This window comes from Perna viridis, chromosome 12 (genome assembly GCF_037379345.1).
Source record: "Perna viridis isolate PV_CMFRI_1.1 ecotype Kerala chromosome 12, ASM3737934v1, whole genome shotgun sequence".
Lineage (NCBI taxonomy): Eukaryota > Metazoa > Mollusca > Bivalvia > Mytilida > Mytilidae > Perna > Perna viridis.
The window spans coordinates 26,649,547-26,669,781 of NC_142456.1; the positions used below are offsets into that span (position 1 = coordinate 26,649,547).

Genomic DNA, 20,235 nt, shown 5'->3' on the forward strand with positions numbered 1-20,235 from the left:
TCTCGATTGGTACAGTTAGGTACAAAAACATACGAAGTTACGTGAAAGTATTCTTTCAATGACAGTAACGCTATATTAGGTACTTGTCCGCAAGATAGATTTTATGAATCGTCGTCTTGTTTAAATATATTTATGTACAATTTTCATTATGACTAACAAAACTTTATTGTTTTACCAGGAAAATAACCGTAAAAGCAATAAATCTGTATTAAGCCATTACCATAGACGCGTCCAAAGATGCTGGGGGAGGGCCAAGCCCGCTCTTCCACTTATGATTTTTACCTGCTAAATTTATATATTGATTATTCATAAGTTAGAGCATTGTTCGAGAAACATTAATTACTTCGATAATTAATCAAGAAAATTCGTGATTAAGCATTGTTTTGAGGCATATCGAAATTTGCCAAAACCTTGTTTTTGTATTTAAAAACCACTGGGCCGATATGGGTCCAGAGAAAATATAACCCAAAATACCCAGGAATAAAACAAAACATTTCAAGATAGTCATGATAATTACATAAAACATATATTTTCTATTGAGATGTGAGATTTGAGTAGAATTTTAAAAAAAAAATTAAAAAATGGTGAAATTTTGTGGAGTATATGACCATTCTTTGATCTTCGGTATTGCCTTTACATTAGAAATGTCTCTCGGCGATTAGACCATCATTTCTTATATAAACTACACCACAAATCGTTGTATAAACAAATATTTTTTGTTTTTTTTTTACATCAATAAATAGGGAATATTAAATTATATAACAGCTGTCCCATTATCATGCATAATAAGCATTGCGTATTGGACATATTTATAAATTTGGGCGTTTGTAAAAAAAAAAACGTATCACAAAAAAACCTGTTTTAAACTAAATAAAAAAAATCTCTCATCAAATAAATACATGTATTAATGAATTTGAAGATAAATTTTGATATTTGTATATCTTGTGGTGTTTTGTTTGTATTTTTGCGTATTATTGGGTATTATGGGGGTATTGTTTGGTATTTCTATTGTCCGGGCCGATACCACTGGTGGTGAACGGTATTCGCCATCCCACTAGACAGACTTGTCTGATCCGAACTATGTACATGTATCATATATCATTTACCGAAATTTGCCGTAGCACAAAATTCGAACCCCGGCCTTGAGGCTTCATTCCTTGTATTCAAAAATGTTCATTGGGCTTCATCAATGCTGTACATAGTAGCTTCATTGACAAACTCTGGTATAACTATCGGGGCTTGATTCCGCTTTCTATTTCGATATTTTGTTTTGAATTGGAGTACTTCTTTTAAACAATTTACTTTTAAGAATCTTGCATTTCCTACGTATTTGGTTAAAATGCTTCTGATGGAACTTGAAACACGTGTAGAGCATACTGAAATTTGCAATATTCATATGACAAGTATTTTTGTATTTAATACAAAAATATTTATTATAAGGACTTTCTCCGTTTTTTTTTCTTTAGGACTCCACGTTTGTTACACCACTGAATATTAATTTAAACAGTTACTCTATCTACGACTCAGTTTTAAATTTGCTGTAACGTTGAAAACGTAAATAGAGATTAAATCTTAATGGACTTTTAGCTTAAAAAACAAAAATAAAATAAAACGCTAAAAAATAAATTTTATTTCTATTGATATAATAATTATTATGACCAATTACTTGTATCACAGATTTAAAATATGTTAATAAATAATGAGCTCAATTGACATTTATAAATGCAAGAACGTGAATAAAGAAGCACCATCTTTTGAATCACATCACAAACTAAAATGAATAACTTTTCACAGTCTTCATTTGTAGTATTGTTTTTGGAATGCCTTTTACCATGGCCGCCACATTGTATCAGGGTCGTTTGCGTCATTTTGAAATGAACTTGCCTGATGCGCTTCTGTAGAAATTGAAGATGCCATTGGTAAACGAATTACCTGGTTAGCTACTTGAATTTTGGAACTCGAAACAGGACAATTCTTTACCGCAAATGACGTTGTCATTGGTTGATAGTATGGAGCAGCAGGTGCGAATGCGTTTCCAGTTATCACAGGTTTTGGTGTGGTTGCTAAATTTGCGTTCGTATTTAAAACAGGTGTTGATAATGAGGAATTCGGTACCATAATTATTTGGCCTGAGTTTGGTAGGTGACAGGCTTGTCCATTTCTCTCCGATACAGATTGTTTGATTTCGTATGAAGGAGCACTATTTTGAACAATGATTGGGTAGCCCTGACTAGCACTTTGTATTTGTACCTGCTGACAAATAGCGGCGGTCGGAACTAGGACATAGGTTGATGGCTCTTTTTGACACAACACAGTAACTTGTCCATTGGAAGCATTATTTGGTCTTTGAATGATTTGAACGTTTGTATTTTGTGTCAGTGGTGATTGGTTTATTGTACCTATTTGGTGTGTATTCTTGGGCTGAATCGGTGGCGCGCTATCGGCAATTGCTTGCAACTGTTCAGAAAGTTTGGCTTCCTTTTTATCAGCGCTAACTGATAAATCGACAGCCTCTTCACCTTTAAGGTGTCGCATTTTTGTATCTATTTGTTGCTGCAGAGAAGTCTTCACTTCAGCAGGAATATTGTTTTCCTTGCAAAAGTTGTGTATTTCATCCATACATTTTCTGTAACCTGCTACGAATGATTGTCGTTGAATATCTGAATCGTCAGTATGGAGAACTGCAAAATATTTTTTGATATTTCTAACACTATTGTCGAACAAGAATTAATTAAAGGACATGTATGGCCAAACAAAAAATTGCAACTTTCATTCACTCATTTATTTATTTTTTTTTATTATCATTATTATTACCTATTTTCATTTTTATTCTATTTCTATTGATCATCTTGTTCTAACTAATTTTTTTCCTATCATTATGACTATTAAATATTGGTTAAAACCATTTATATAGAAAAAGTGTTTCCCATGTATGAATCTGTTATGAATCCAATTTTTGACGTAGACGTCACAGCTCCTTTTTAAATAAAACTTTAAGTAGCAGTCTTTCTAAAAATCAGACAGAAGGTGATCAATGCATGTCAAAAAACCCATCAAATCCAGTTTCAATTCTTTTATAGAAACAGTTATTGATCACATAACCTGTCTTAGTTTTTTTTTCATTTGGTTGTTGCACCTTTGAAATGAAAATTATTAGATTGTACATGAATCTGGCACTTTGCAAGAGTGATCGTTCTTGATTTGGTTCCATTTGGTTGATTTTAGTGGGAGATGAACGTATGATTTACTCTAAAGTGCAAATCAGAACACAGAAATGATTATTGTTATGTAAAAATATAGCATATGTAGACAGAGAAGCCATTGTTTGATCGGTGGATTTTTCTACATCATCAATCACTTTACCATTGGAAGTATCTGAATTGTACATGGAATGGTACTTAAGTCACTTTAATTTTATATTACTACTGTTAGTGCTACATGAATTTTTACCTTGTGGTTTAGATTTTGTTTTCCGAACAAACTCAACTGTCATTTCTAATATATCTGCTTTTTCTAACTTTGCTGGTCGTCCAACCTGGAAAAGAGAATAAAGTTAAATTGAATAATTGTCATGGTCATTTTAAGAACAACTTTTCCTTTTAAAAGTTTGCATCAATACGTATTTCAAAAATGTAGAATTCTAATTAGCAATCTCTAGCATAGAAGTACATTCGTTATACTCGGCATATATTTAAACCCCACCTGACGATGCAGGTTACAACAATTTGCCAAAAAAAGTTTCGAGGATTCTTAAAATGAAGTGCTCAGGTCTTGTGTTAAAAAAAATGCATTACAGAATTCATTGCAAATTAGCTAAGCTAGATGAGAACTTGTATGGTAAATTAGGAATCAGTTATAAGGTCCGCGGAGAAAATTTCTGATGAGCTATCGACCGTGTGAACAGTTAGCAGTTTTTTCCTACTGTCTGCATTCGGCAAGTATAATGTTTTTGCACAAAATTTTATTTTATGTTTTATTAAAGTTATGCGCACCTCGCTCTACTTGGTAAATTGTTAGAATTTCTTAATTGTTTGTTTGTTTGTTGGGGTTTAACGTCCGAGCAGCAATATTTCAGCTATATTCAGACAATGAACATGAAATGGATGATAAAATGAACATGAAATGATAAAAGAAAGGACGGGTCACAAGGACAAAAGGGTCGACAAATTTTGATTGCCACTAGAAAAAGGGGGGGACGGGTAAGGTCGGGCAATTTATCCTCCTGTGGCGGAGCACAAAGGTTCCTACTCCTATCGAATACCACAGCAGGGTTCTTTAACGTGCGAGGAACGTGGCGTCTTTCCCAACACAGTGCACCACTATGGTTTGCGGTCAGGTTTTCCGTATTATAGCCTGACAACCCCAGCATGTAACATGCCAGGGGTACCCCATTCCCCCACCTGGGGCACACATCCCAGTTGCTCTGTGGGCAGAGCGCCTAACCCCCGGCTAGGTTTCTGAGCAGTTAGAATTTCTTAACGCTAACCTACTCCCACTTTCAATCTCGATCCCGCCCTTGCAAACCATAATCAAGTATCTGTTACCTTGACAGGAAAAATTAAAACCACATGTAAAACTCTTGCTTTTTTCGGCTGTATAGAAAGTTATAAAACTGTTTTAAAGGTAAATAAATATTATTACAGGATGTTGATCAGTCTTCAGACCATTTCTAAACTCCAGGTAGGAAATTCCTTGAAATGCCCGATGAATGAGATGCATCTTAAGAACCAAATACTTTTTATTTACCCCAATCAAAAAGTTCAAGATTAAACGTATAGAATGCAAATGGTATATGCACTTTATGATTATCCATCTCTTTTTGTTACGCGTACATCAGCTTTGGTAAAACTTAAGTACCGCCCATACAAACCACATCTGAGGAATTCCTCATTAAAACCATGTTTAAAAATTCATTTTAATCTGTCAAATAATTTGACATGTTAATCGCGTGTAACAAGAAGGAAACGCGATCAATTTACCTTGGTAATTTGAATGGATATAATATGTGATTGGTTCAAAAGAAATCAAAGCGAATCAATGAACTACAAAGGATAAAAAGACCCTACGATTTTTATTTTCCCACGTTTGGTTAATGTTTCTCGTTACTGGTTAAAGGGATATAACTCTGGAGAACTTACACAATCGACTCCGTTAACAAATGTGGATTTTGTCACACCAATATTGCGTAATATTATCCGAAAAAGCGATTTTTGGTAAAGATTATTATCCATCAATCATATTTTTTTTATTAATACAATTTGATTTTTGATAGTCTGTCAAAATAAAACTGAATGGAACTCTTGCTTGCAGTTAATTATTATTTATTAATTTGCATGCTCATGTAATTAAGAATGACGCAATTAGACATGCATGTAAAAATGAATATATTGGGATTGAAAAATTGTTCACAGAAAATGCTTATCTCCCTAAAAATTACAAAAAGTCTTGTAATTACAAACATTGACCTCACCGACTCGTCACGCAAACTACGGAGTTCAAACAAAATTAGGAAGTTCGTTAGATTGTAATATCGTAGATCAAAAACGTTCAGGTAAGAAAGTTCACCTAAGGAAAAAGATAGAACAAAAAGGAAGGCCAAAGGTCCTCCAGCTCTAGGATATATCAGCTTTCTTTGAATGTTGTGGTTACGTTTATCTTTCGTAATGTAAGAAGGTGGTGCCTTAGATCTAATCAGTTTAATTGCACGAAAGCAACTTTATTTTTTATACATAATAACTCATCGAGATTTAGAGTTCTGATACGGGTAATAATAACATTACCACATACGCACGTGGCTTTTAGAGTATCAATTTGAAAAAATATGTGAAAATGAAAAATAAATAAAGATACAACAAAGGCTTATTAAGACCTGACTACGAATTAAAAGTATCAAAAAGGAGACATAAAACTGAGATATAAAAACTTGTAAGGTATTAGATATCTGGCCTTCTATTACAGTATCATATGCCATATTTGTAGCAATTTACATAAGCTATATACATGAAAGCAACTGTATGTATCTAAAATATTAAACAAAATGTTTAAAACTCTACAGAAACCAAGAAAATATTGAACGTACTTAAACACAATAATAAAAAAAACCTTAAGGAAATGACCGGTTTTAATTGAACATGTTAAAAAATTGGTTTTTAACAGATTTCCCACTTTTTTGTTATTCGGTTTAGGCAGGTTTGAGACTTATTCGTTTTAGGCAGGATCAGTATCCAACTTATTCATTATTCAGTTTAGGCAGATTTCCGACTCTTTCATTATTCGGTTTGAACAGTTTTCTGTTCGATTTGGAGAGATTTCATTTTATTACTTAGGCCACCCAAAATCTTGAACTTGTCGATGTCTTTTGTACAGACAAAAAACATAATCAAGAACATAATTAGAGACGAGTAGAACACTTTATTTACACATTAAGGTGTTTTTGAAGTTAATTGAAAATGTAAAACGTATTCTTACAAACAGACAGACTAATTCTAATGAAAGACATGGCCGGAAGACGGTTACGGAAAACGACAATCTAAAAACCTTAATCTTTGATAGTGTTCTTTATTTAAAACACAATTTCATTAAAATACTTTTATGCTGGATCAGGAAAGTATTTCTTATTTGTTTATACTTCATTATGCAAATATAGATAGATTATTCATAGAGCCATTTGTAGTCTGACGAATTCATCTCACGGCAACACTTGGAAAAGTATGTGTGCCGACACGATCATACACGTTGTCACAAATGCCCCCTTACCCTGCATATTGGCATACTATAAAACAAGGACTGGGTGATTAAATTTGTGGAATTTTCCGTTTAATTTAGCTGCAAATTTTCTAAAATGACTTCAAATTAAATGTACTGATTGTGCAGGACTCGCTCCGCGAGTCTAAAGGGCCTCTCTACAAATTCCTGCCTACGGGCCTGACTAAGTATACGCAATTGAAGCTGCCATGATGTTATTTTTAAGCTCCTGAAACTGAAGGTACACAGACCAGTTATTGATGCTTTTTTTTTCTGACACATTAATGTAGTTGATAATACAACCATTACGTTAATGACAGAATATCCACTCCATGTTTTTGACCATGCCTAAATACCGTTGGGGTCGTGTGTCACTAAGACGTATACCTGTGGGAATGTGACAATATCTAATTTGTCGGCAGTAAAACATTATAACGTGTATGTGAAATGGGTAGCAAGCAGAAACACGCCAAGTCTTTATGCAGGTGGGAATATAAATTCATTTAAAAGAAAAGCGACATTCGCAAGTGAATTATAGATTCCAATTTTATTACTAGGACCAACGTAGGGACACTTTTCTTGTGTCGTCTAATAAACTTTCACTTTACTAAATGCCTTTGGGTCTCATCCCGGTTGTCTTAATATTGCTTTAGAAACATACACCCCTTCCATTTGCACCTAAAACTTTAGAAAGACACAATTATCCCAATCTGAGCCTCAAATTATTTTATCTTTAAATGACTATATATCTACAATCGCCTCGATCGTTTTCAAATGAAATGATCTCAATGCATTTATTAAATGTCATTATTTAAATGCATTTGAAATGCAAGTTTATAAATACATTTGAAATTATATGAAATGATATTCATTTCTTTTCCCCGATTCGATTTTATAGCTCTTTAATGCATTAAAGAGCTTAAAATTGTCAAAAAAATTAGAATACTCCATACTTTGGACGACTGAACCTTTAATGACGGGCTTAGCACAATGCCCTTTTTCTGTTTTGGGCAAATAATTGCACCTGACTTCAATAAAATTCGGTAATCAAATGATTTATGTACGCCGGTAAACAATCTCGAAGGTTCTTTGAAGTTTTGTTTTGTTCCGCCGTGAAAAATTCATGATAAATTTGTCAAACGATAAATTTAATTTGTCTTGTAAAATGTCTTCATTGCGTTTTGATTGTGATAGATATGAGGGCCGTATTACAAATTGTGAGAAAGTTTTCTTATATTAACTTTCGATACTATACGATATTCAAACATTTTTGCGAAAGTGCTAAATAGTAGCATAAAATTCGAACGGTAAACATAAGAAATACTTTAATATATCAAAATTATGGGGGGAAATTTATAACAAGTCATATACATGCATGCGGATATAGTTTCGCTACAAGTCCCTCGTTATCATACATGCGACACCGAAATAAAACTTTTTGTGTATTTTACCTCTCTGGTAAGGTTTCTACTAACTGCATGCTCCCGCAAGATTGAAATTAAATAAATGTTACATGCAATCAATAAACCTTCTTTATTCTTAATTTTTAAGAGAGAAACTTGCAGCAAGCGTTATGCGGCTAAACCTTTTTCAACTGACTTTAATTTATTATAGTAGAAAGATATAAGCAGAATAAAATCTACTGAATGCTGTATGTTTTCGAAACATGACCTCGCACTCAGTCCTATAACATTTAGCCCCATAATCTCAAGTAGAATAAAAAATTTGACATGGAGAGGAACTGAGTTATTAGGGTGAGGGTCACAGAAGTACTTGTACTTATATTACAATAAACGTGCTGATGTAATACGACACTGTCGTTTTTGGTAATATCTGAGACGTAAATCCACTCGAACAGATGTTATAATGAGTACTACATGCAACAGTACATATAGGGTTTCATTCTTACTACTTTAAATCAGTGGAATTATAATTTATAACTGCGTTGCTTCTTTTCATCGAGTTTTTTAACAGCAGTAAAACCTAATATAAGTAAGATATTATACTGTTGCCCCTTCACAAAGATTCCCCTTCCGCAATGATCATTATTCTATGACTATGATTATATCCTGAGCATAGTTACATGTATTCAAGTTAGCTGTGTGTTCCTCCTCCTCTAATTGAATTCATATTCGATTTGCTTTGAATGTATATTCATATGTGTTTGAACATGTGAATGAGGCATCTAAGTTACTGTGAAAATGATTTACATGTATATGAAATGCCATAAATGAGAATCAGATGGTTTGCCCCATATGATAAACATGGTTCAGTATTACATATGATTATCACAAACATATGATAATCAAATGTTTTCAAGTCAAAATTAACATATAAGAATCGTATGAACACCATATGATTATCATGTTTCAGTTTACATATGATTACATGTATCATATGTTACATGTAACATATTAGAATCATAATATGATACTCATAATATTATGACTACCATATGAATCAAGCACCATAATTTAAGATTATCATATGAGGCACATTTGGCTGTGTACATATACCCTACCTTATATTTGTCCTTGTCCAACTGTGAAATGAGATTCTGCAGCTGATTCAAACAATCATTAATCCTCTCTCTTCTTCTCTTCTCTATCAACGGCTTGTTAATCTAAAAAAATGAAATTTATTTTTTTTAATAAAATAATGTATTCCGTGTACCTGGGTACCTGTTGTATTTATTAGAAAAAAAAGATTTCTAAAACCAACCATTAGACGGGAGTGCAATTGTTTCAAATGGTTTAATTACTGACCCACCTCCACCTATGAACAAACAAAAACTTAGACTCCCAGTCGAAGTCGATTTTGTTATCACATGAAACAGATATAGGACAATTTCAGATGAACATGTCTTTAGTTAAAAATCATAAATTACTAGAGTAAAACAAAGAACGTTTGAAATAGTTGACGTCCATCAACCTTGCTCACTAAAATTTTAATAAGTGCCTTGAGAAACATTAAACTATTTGTTTCAAGGCAAATTTCTATTCATAATTGGATAAATTATTTATTAATGTCGTCAAACCCTTATGACGTGTGTCAGCGCTAATGGGAAAACTTCACAAGAAAGTTTGAAAATGTCAAATTGCGACGATAACTTGAATTCTTATGTAGTAATGAAAGTAAAATTAACTATTCAAGATATTAGTTGGTAAACACGCAGCAAGCCGAACAAAACTTTAAACCATATTGGATTAAGTAATTATTAAACTTGTTTTATAATCTCAATACATATATCGAAGAGCTTGTGGTGATCCAAAAATTAATGTGTTCATGTACATGTGCTGTTGTTCATGCAGTAAAATATCAATTTTGCACAATAAATAACCTTCAAAGTATTGGAAAATGCACACACAGTGCAGTGAAACCGTTATATCATTATATCAAAATATTTATCCTTAATATCTGATATAAAAAAAACCGTCTAAAAGCATTCGGAAGTATAGCGCTGACTTTCATTTTTGAGTAAGGAAAATTCATACAAAACCTCGAACTTCGAGAATTATATTTTAAATTTAAGTTTAAGGACATTAAAACTAAGGTTTTCCAAATTAAGGTACTTAAAAATGTTTCAATGTCCTTTTTGGGCGGAAATTTGGTAAAATTAATGATAAAGAAAAACCAAACCTGGGTATTCAAATATTTCCGGCATATTTCATGAGCCGAATCAATCTCTGTCAACATTTGAATTATGACATCGTTGTAATTACTATAATTATTTCTTTTGTGGTCATAATTTAACTCCACTTTAAATCTCATAAGTTGAAAGAGTAGTTTTTGTTAGCTTTTTTTTAATTATAGTATCAAAATATTTGTGCAAATGTAACCATTTAGTTTCCTTTTTGTCACTGATATGGGTATACTAGGCGAAATATAAGTGGATATTTTACACATGTACATGCATCAAGTTATTTTAGAATATGTTCTAGTTCCAATTACAATACTATGTTGTGTCGTATTACTGACTCCTAGAAGTAATGAAACTTTCACACAAAAAAAATACGCATCATGTATCTACATATGTATATACGATAGCCGTAGGTACATGCATGTAAGTGAATTATGTAATATTATACAAATATCCGTTTAAAAATTGTATATTTGTTATTTAAATTCCCACATGTACAATGACATTGTATATATACATGAATATATGTACATTTTTGGTAATTAAAAGTGATTCCAAGGATACAAGTAAGTATATACATACAGCATTTGTCGTTAAAATTAACGAGCGGTACAAAACCAGTGGCGGATCCAGAGAATTTGAAAAGATCATGAAAAAAGAGGGGTTCCGGTCTATTTTTTCCAATATTTGCACGAAACTATAACATTTTTTATACAACAATTGGGTAGGTTCAACCCCATCCCATGTGGATCTTTCATTGCTTACAAAAATTAGATCAACAATCAGTGTTTGCGAGCGTATTTTCCCTTCTTTCTTCAAACGTTGTCCATATCTGTAAAAAGTTTTTTTACACAACAGACAGAAAAAAATATTAGACTACCAACCTATGTTTACTTTTGTCAGCAGGTATATAAAGATTATTTTTTAATACTTCCTAGATTCCGTTTCATGTCACTTGAATGCACATTTACTTGCTTCTTACTATGATGAACAAAAAAAAAACTGGTATCAAAATATTTCAGTAATTCTAACGTCCCCTCTAAAATTGGGGAATTTGTTTTCATGTAATCATAATTTTTCACAAATTCTACATCATATAAAATGTATAAAATATTTGTCTTGCCACAATCAACTTTAAAAGCAAAAGTTCTTAAAAATAGTGAGTAAAAGGCCTACCCTTCTTTTAGGTCTATCTTGTGGAACTCCATCCTTAACTTTCATTTTGTCCTCCTCAGTTGGTGCCATTAATATGACAAAAAGTCAATGGAACTAAATTAAAACAGAACTTCGTAACTTTCACATGTGTTCAACTTCTTAATAACATAGATCTTCGCGTAGGTAAAATTTTAAGATTAAATCCCGGCACGCGAATGGTGTATTACGTTTATAATCGGCGAAAAGTAAATTCTGATATACTCGACTGGGTCACGAGTCCAAATAAATCTGTCAAAATTTATTGACCAATCATTACGTGGGTCGCGTGCAAGCCCGATCCTGACATAAGAAACGAGTCAGTTCGGAAAAAGAAAAATCACGTCACTAACATAAGATGCCCGAGGGTATCCGATGAATACATCTCTGACATGTTTTTTCTTGGTCAATTTTATTTATGTCTCGTATATGGTTTTATTACATCGATTTTAAAGATAAAATCGGATATCAAGTTTGATAAAGTCAGCGGGTCTTTGTCAAGTAAATAAAATACTTATACCGGCAATTTGTTTACGGGATGTCAAAGTTTGTAACAAAAACATTTCTGTTTAATTTTCTGTCTAATGGATCCAATCTCGAGGAATCTATTAAATCCAGAAATGACTGTCATTATGTGTGACAGATAGAGCAATGTTCAGTTGAATGGAATTATTATTAGCTCAGTGTCTGTAAAATGATAAATTTTTAATGGAACGTTCTTATTTTTTGAAGTCATACATCTCAATTCATTATGGAGAAATATAGTTTTGTTGTATTTTAAAAAGATAGAGTGTTTACCCGGAGTGCGTATAATCACTTTCTATAATGAACTTCGTTATTTTTATCAAAATAAACGATTGAAAATTGATTCTCCCTTGATCGAAAAAAGAATAGTTATCGCCTGACATGAAGGAAATAGATATCACTAAAGTTTAGATTTGATTTGTGATGAACTTAAAAAACTAGAGCGTTTTAGGTTGGAGGAAAATCTACACTGAACGACAAAGCACGAACATTGCGTGCTTAATAAATACCGGCACGTGGCCGACTTGTTAGAGCTTGTTTCCGGACTTTTACAGATTCATAAAAGCTTTACAGTAAACATATATTTTTTTTTTTACAAAATAGTGAATGTACGACATGAAATATACATAAAGTGAAGTACAGTGTGGATAGTACTAGTATGATGGCCCATATTGTTAACCCATAACGTCTTTTGATGAACGTTTTATTGTAATGTTTTCCTTCTCAGTCCGTCCGTCCGTTTATTCATTATTCATCGGATGGCATTTCACAAAAACCCTTTGAGGGAATTTCATGTATTTTGGTACCATGATCTTAGTTTTTTTTGTTTTTTTGTTTTTGTTTTGTTTTTGTTTTTGTTTTTGTTTGTTTTTTTTGTTTGTTTGTTTGTTGTTTTTTTTTTTTTTTTTGGGGGGGGGGTTCATTATTGAACAGATGTGTCCTAATGTATTTGAATTTTTGGATGCGAGTATTGAAACTTTTAACACGAAAAAGACGAACTTATTTACTATTATGAATAATAAATAAGTAGATGAGTTTACTATTTGCGCCGATTCCTTTTCCTCTCCAATAAAACTTAAACATTTGCTTGCTTCTTAAGCGATCAAATGTTCCATAGCCTTTTGGTCGTCGTTGTTGTTGTTTTGTTTTGTTTTATTTTTTTTCAAATTCCTTGATCTATCATTCTCTTTGTTTTAAATTAGGATAATTTAAGGCTACCACCTAGAGCAGAACATTGTCTTTGACAGCATCATTGATTTGACCCATGCTAGAAGACATTAAAATGTCAAAAGGAAAAAATGACTGGTCACTCTGACTTCAGAATGATATAAATAACTTTTAATTGCTATGTACATTTGTATGATACGTACAGTTCGTTTAGTATTGAAAAAAATAGGTTTTTACTGTAAAAGAAAAAAACGACGGGCTTGAGTAAAATAAAAAAAAAACATCAGAACAAGACATTTCATTATTACCGGTCCCCTTCCCAATAACAATGAAATGGTATCTCCCTAAGATAAAAATCTACAATACCAATAAAGATAAAATATGACATTCATATGATACTTATTTTTATTACATTGAAAATCATAACATTTTAAAGTCAAGGAATGTGCGTACAAGTCGTGGGTGAGAATATGACCAGCGGAAACACGTGTCGTGTCGCGGCGTCCATCCTCGCCATGCATATCGGAAAATTGAGTATATCTCGCTTTAATTGACGATCAGTACCGAAAATTCTCCATCAAATAACTAAAAGAATGTTTTTGTTCAAGTTAGGAAGCACCATGCATATGTATACATGTGTAGAATTTAGAACAGGCTGCCATGCTAAACATTCACTTCTAGCAAATTCAGGGGGTGGGGACCACGCCCCTTCCACTTTGTTTTTTTTTGGGGGGGGATTTAATTCTTCAATATTAATTATATGCAAAAAATTGACATTAATATGCGAATAATACTGTATCTCCGCCACTTTTTCTGAATTTTAGGATTTGCCTCTGACATAAACGACCATGAACACTTACTGCCAAATGAGACACACTAATCCAGAATGTACATAAGAAATTAAGGGACTAAGTACATAAAGTGCATGTAGAGGCACGTAAAATAATGATAGACGGCCATGGAAACCTAACATTTATCAAGTAAATGGACTAGAGACGCACCGATATAAGTATGTGAACTCTTGTGTACTTGGTGCATAGGAATAAGTAATATAAAACAAGTTATATCGTATTTGGTATTTAACAAACTCATTTATTTTCCTTCATCGGCTCTTAAAAATCCAATTTTTTCAATTTTTTCATCCGTTTAAATAAAACAGAGAATGTGTATTCTATATACTGAGGTGATATTTTCTTTCCAGATTTATAACCGGACGAGTTAAGCTCGTGTCATACCATACAACGACGCACGATTTATCTCAATTTACTTATGGGAAAAGTAAATACTAAACTTTAAATACGAGATAGTTGGTTTGAAAGTTTGCCAACATAAATATCTTGTAGCTATGTAAAATAAATCGAGGGCTATTACGACATCTCCTTGATGAATGTATCACCTTGGTGCGGTGTTAGGGGTTGACTTGGGACAGTGTCCTGAGAAGATCATCAGGTCACTTACTTTTCCGACAATTTTGTATCAAATGTTATTTTTCATTTGATGTAAAGGGTTAATTTTCCGTTGAACTGGGAACAAAGAAAAACTTGACTGTTTAGTATTGTGAGTCACATTTTGTTTTACCTTACAGACAAGTACAGGATACATTATATGTATACAATGTATATATGTTTTTTTTTCTCAGTTAAAATCATTGTATACATTTTGTAGTTATGACTGTTTGATATTACCAACCCAATTTGTATTTTAAAATGTCATGCATAGACAATTTTGCAATACCGGGTACGAACCGACTTTAATGTCATATTTATGTCTTACTGTCGGATTAAGAAATTCTGAATAAAGGGGTAGCGAGGACTGGCTTAAAAAGGGGAGGCGCTCCAGAATTTCAAGTATGATTTCTTTATGTTTACATAAATGTATATCAACGAATATTTTAAGCAAAAGGAGGGGCAAAACCGTAATGAAATAATTACTTATGATATCACGTACGGTATTGGTCTATAATTAATGTATAAATACAGTATCAGGTACATGTACACCATGTTAGTTCCGGATCGAAAGGAGGGGGAGGGGACTGGATCAGTTTCGGATCCAAAGGAGGGTGCTGGGGCTGGATCAGTTGCAGATCCAAGGGCGTCCCTTGACCCATATTTTTGTTCGAAAGTTTTGTTTATTTCGTCCAAAATTTGGCAAAAAAAAACACCAAATAATAGCATGTAACAACTACTGAAATATAGAATCTAAAATGATAACGAGTTGATTATGGAATTTCACAAATCGAGTGAAAGAAATTTTATAGTTTTGATCGCGAGGCTAGTCTGAGGAGTTTGCCCCGCGTTCTGACTCGTATGAAAGAGAGTTAACAGAAAAAAATATGTCGGACACTCTAAGCATAGGAAATATTATACAAGCAGTATAAAAGGATTCATTACACGATATCATAAAATTTTACAAAACATAATCAAATAAAAAATATTTTCTTTTGGTCATAGTTTGAATTATTAGTAATCACAGGTAGCGAGGACAACCAGACGAATGGTCGTTGTATTGCAAACACCACTAAGCTTTTTTTTTTCTTTTTGTACATATCAAGTATGCGTTGCTTATTCGAGTATCTGTCGCTGTAGTAATCATGCAGAATTTGAAATAAGTGAACCATCGATAACAAATTATATTCTTAATCATTTTTAATGTAAATTATATGTAGCTGAAATATTTCGTCTCATTGTCAGGACAATGGTTTTATTATGTCTCCTAGTGAAAGGTATTTGAGGTGAAAGTTCCTCAGAGTTATACCCCTTAATGGAAAATTATACTATTAGTATATTTCAATCATTTTCCCCATCAGTAGAAGACAGATTGATATTCACTTTATGAATCATTTGATGAGTTCGAGATTTTAAGTATTACCATTTAGCATTCTATACAACATTCAAATGCATTTACTTTGCCTTCAAATGGAATCATTCGACCAATCTGATCTACTCCCTGCATGACTCTTAGGTAAACGGCTAATTATTTTTTTTTTTTTAAATTTTACACATGTAATATTTTAGTTTAAGTTCGCCATACTGTGATATATGATTGCAAAGAAAACTAAACCTTCTCTATTTTCAAAAGTCAAGTATTTGTTGCTAATTGATTTGAAAATTTAAGATGCTATATTTGTGTAACGGTAACCATTGAATGATGGTCGAGGAAATTAAAGGGTTGGTTTTCAACAATGATAAATGCAATTTCCTCATAAATTAAATAAGAACAAATAAGATAGCAAACAAAGGTCGCAACTGCAATATTTTACATATTTTCTAGGGGGCAGCCATTTAATTTTGATGATTTTTTTTTATATTTGAGAAGCTATATCAAGTACATGATTTTCTTTTCTGGTGCAAAGAGGGCCGAAATATTTTCTATTTTAATTTAATCCTGCCTTTTTTTATTTTTTGTTATGACCTGACTTTTATTGTCTGAAAATTTAGTTCCTGCCCTGGTTTTTTATTTCAAATTTAATTCTAGCAACCATAAATATTAAGCGATAGTTCCCTTAATGAACACTAATTTATTAATTGTTAGTCTATGTAAGAACCAGGCAAAAGAGATAAATCAGAAGCATACATGTCAAAAACGCACCGATCTAACAAATTATAATTTCACACAAGTATGTTTTTTTCTGTTTGTAAAGACAATATTTGATCTCCGCACCACTGGATTTGCTCAGAAATTTTTCTATAGAATAATAGAAAAATGAGGTTTTTGATAGATTTGTCTGCCCTTGATGTGTTCCTGTCAGTGCATTTCAATGAAATTATAACTCAATTTACCAAAGTACTATGGAATTCTATTTTTTCCATCTCGATATTGATAGTGCAAATAGTCAACCTAAACTTTCAAAATAATGGTTTTTTTTCATACCATGTTTCACCCACTGCCTGCAGTTAAATTTTATATACTGCCACAGACAAAACAAAATTCGCTTTCAAAAATTTAATACATATTAATTCTCTAGCTTTTTAGCTCTGCTTTTCTGGATGTGAAACTTTCCACAAAGCTTAAATATTTCTCCTTAAAAAATCACGTAGCTCCTTCCGAAGTATTGTTCTAGATTTCGGCATAAAATACCAAACATCAGCTTTGGGGGTGGTTCAAATACGTCAAAATCCAAAATCATGGGCTAAACGTGAATACATGAAACAGAGACGACCTAAATATACACAATGTAGCAAACCAAATGAAAAATATCATGCTTAAAAACTGAACATGGGGAAACAAGTCGGGCGTCACACAAAAAAACATTTTAAGCACTAGCAATATGAACACAAAAAAACGGATTGACATCAGGTGTTCCGGAAGGATAAGCATGTCCTATTCCACCATTGACACCCTAGTTGAGGCAAGGGTTTATAACATGGTACAGCAGATGTGTAAAAAATTGGCGATACAAAGTAAACCCCTTTTTCCATGTCTGATCTTTGTCCTTGGATTACATTCTTTTGATTACCGCTATAACCTTGGTTCCCTTGATTACTCTTTCAACATCTAAAATGGCACGAATGCGCTATGCTCTAAAATCGGGTGACTTCCGCTAAAATCTTCTTTCCCTTGATACACGAATGATTGGCTACTCTTTCCTAACTAGGAACCTGATCAAGATTAAGCACCTAGTAATGAATATTCAAAGCTAACAGGTCGTGCCAAATGTATATGACCTACACGTATACAGTGTTGTAACGAGCCCTTGTGCCTGAAACCGAAACTGGGTAATGTTCAATGCTTATCGATTATTTCATGTAAACATCCCGTTCTCATACAATAAAGAAACACACGTAGAATACACGTGTATGATATTTAAGAGGTACAAATGTACATTATATTATCGTATAATGATGCTATGGCGATACACACAGCACAGATCGGCAGCATTACGTGGAGTATAAATATTTAACTATGCAAATCATATAGGAATATAAAGTACTGAAATTACGAGTGGAAGAAGTCGCTAACAATATTAGCGACTAGATAAAGGTATGCACAATTTCTTCAACATTTCTATGAAGGCCACATATCAAACATTTTTTTTTTAAATATTTCAAATAGAAAACTTGAAATATTAAAAATATTAAAAATATAAATAAAAAATAATATAAAAAATCCCCTAAAATTCCGTTACTTACACTTCTATAGAAATATATCCACCTAAAAAGAGGACTTTAAAAATTAGTGTTTGTAATTTAAACATATATATAATTTTAAATTAGTTTTGCGCGTAGGCAATACATATACTAACTCTTCTATTTCATTTTGTAAGTTGACAGAAGCGAATGCTCCTGTAGTAGGTTTGATTTACATTGAGTTGAGTTGAGTTGACAAAACGCACGAAATCTAATATAATATCACAGCATTAGTGTACTTATACGGTTGGATTATACTGACGATTATTTAACCCTTTTGTATAAATAATAACATTGGTACGACACGTCTCTATTACTTTGGACAGTCAAAATGGTTGTTCTAGAGAGCTGCTACTTACACGCAAAATAAGACTTTAAATCGCAGAGCCTTAATTTTAAAATAAAAAGTTTTGAAACATTCTGCGTACATGTTCATGTAATCCTAAGGAAACAGTTGCCGTTCTCAGTTTATAACATTACTCTGGAACTGCCAATGAGAGAATGATTTTCTTTGTATTTATCATTAATATAGTATTAGTTTCACACCCCTCCCCGGTACAAAAAAAATGGTGACGGTTGAAATTATCTGGTAGAACTTCCTCTACCACTGCTAACATTTTTTTAAATTTTACATAAGTCCGATGTAAATATCATGCATGCAAGTATATTCAAATTAAAAATTATTTAATACAACGAGATTGGGTATGGTGGATAACAACCCAATCGGGATGAAAATGGCCAGTGTGCAAAGAAGGATAACTCTTACTTCATGAGTTATCAAGTATGTGCTGATAAGAAGTACTTGTATTAGGCGATATTAATGTCAATAATTAGCACACATAGATGAACACTTATGGATTTATGTAATTGTTGTCGCGGGGACGACGAATCTCAAGGTTTAGTTGGAAATTCAAGCATATCGGAACTTGAAAGATATGCAGATGATGTGAGTACTTTTATTTTGTATCGACACATAAATGCATGAATTGCAAATACGCCCACTTATTACACATCATTGATGAAAGCAAAAGACAGATATATAATAAGGTCGTGTATTGTTTATTTTGCATTTTAAAATTAAGTCCAATGGAATGCTCATGCATATTAATCCATTGCCAGTTTGAAAGAGAAAGATAAACATCGACACATCTAATAATAGATGTACATGTACAAGGGAAGCCAAATGACTGTGAACAATCGCAATGCAATTCATCACTGATACAGTTGTACATGTAAACTTGAGGTTTACTTTTAGTCAGTTCTTTTCACTTAAGTACTTATTTGAAGTAAATGTACTTTTAATATTTTCTTCCAGCATTTTGCTCAACTGAAATTCAAGAGCATTTTTCTTTTCAGTGAAATTGAAATGAGAAATAACTGACTCAATGTGGATTAGAATCGCTCCGACACAATAAAGAAAATAATACAAAAAAAACAGCCTACATGTACAAACAAATTCTTAAACTTGGGATACCAAATACAACTGGGTTAAGTTTGTTGAAGGTAGGTTTAGCTTGTCATAAAACATGGCTTTACCCACCATTTTATACCTATACCAAGTCAAGACCATTGCGCCATTACGGTGGTTGCCTACTTTCCGGCTTTTCCCATGGTATTACCATTTGGACTTTTTTTTTACTATTTCCTTAAGTTTACTAAATGTAGTTCGATAATTTTGGTATTACATTTCGTACTATTATAATTAATACTGACAAATGATCCGCATAAGTACATGTAGATGTTTTTTTTATATTTACAGGGTGAATACAGATCAACAGACAACAGATTTCTTACTAATAAAGAGCTCCCCCGTAAAGACTATGAGGTATTGATATTATTACT

General features: G+C 32.6%; 2 protein-coding genes across 4 annotated transcripts in view; one reads left to right on the plus strand and one right to left on the minus strand.

Moving 5' to 3' along the window:
- Nucleotides 1-1,607: 1,607 nt before the first annotated feature.
- On the minus strand, nt 1,608-11,965 carry LOC148601862 (uncharacterized). The gene is made up of 4 exons (XM_088555494.1): nt 11,561-11,965; nt 9,266-9,367; nt 3,451-3,535; nt 1,608-2,681 (listed from the first exon to the last, which is right to left on the minus strand). Exons 1-4 carry the CDS (start codon nt 11,627-11,629, stop codon nt 1,828-1,830), a joined length of 1,110 nt encoding a protein of 369 aa, XP_088411620.1. The 5' UTR covers nt 11,630-11,965; the 3' UTR covers nt 1,608-1,827.
- Nucleotides 11,966-19,175: 7,210 nt separating this feature from the next.
- LOC148601863 (H(+)/Cl(-) exchange transporter 6-like) overlaps nt 19,176-20,235 on the plus strand; it is a 69,680-nt gene continuing 68,620 nt past the window's right edge. For 2 of the 3 annotated variants that reach the window (XM_088554352.1, XM_088554350.1), the window contains exons 1-2: nt 19,176-19,339; nt 20,153-20,218. In XM_088554352.1, the coding sequence (XP_088410478.1) occupies nt 19,247-19,339; nt 20,153-20,218 (159 nt within the window). In that variant the 5' untranslated portion in view covers nt 19,176-19,246. Of the gene's footprint in view, nt 19,340-19,789; nt 19,897-20,152; nt 20,219-20,235 lie in introns of those variants that run through there. The other variant, XM_088554351.1, reaches the window with a different exon arrangement.

Excerpts from the sequence above, each read along its gene's own strand:
- LOC148601862 (XM_088555494.1), bottom strand. The coding sequence starts at position 11,629 with ATGGCACCAACTGAGGAGGACAAAATGAAAGTTAAGGATGGAGTTCCA. Across the intron at positions 9,368-11,560 it reads AAGATAGACCTAAAAGAAGG|ATTAACAAGCCGTTGATAGA; the intron begins GTAGGCCTTTTA and ends TCATTTTTTTAG. Across the intron at positions 2,682-3,450 it reads AACAAAATCTAAACCACAAG|TTCTCCATACTGACGATTCA; the intron begins GTAAAAATTCAT and ends AATATTTTGCAG.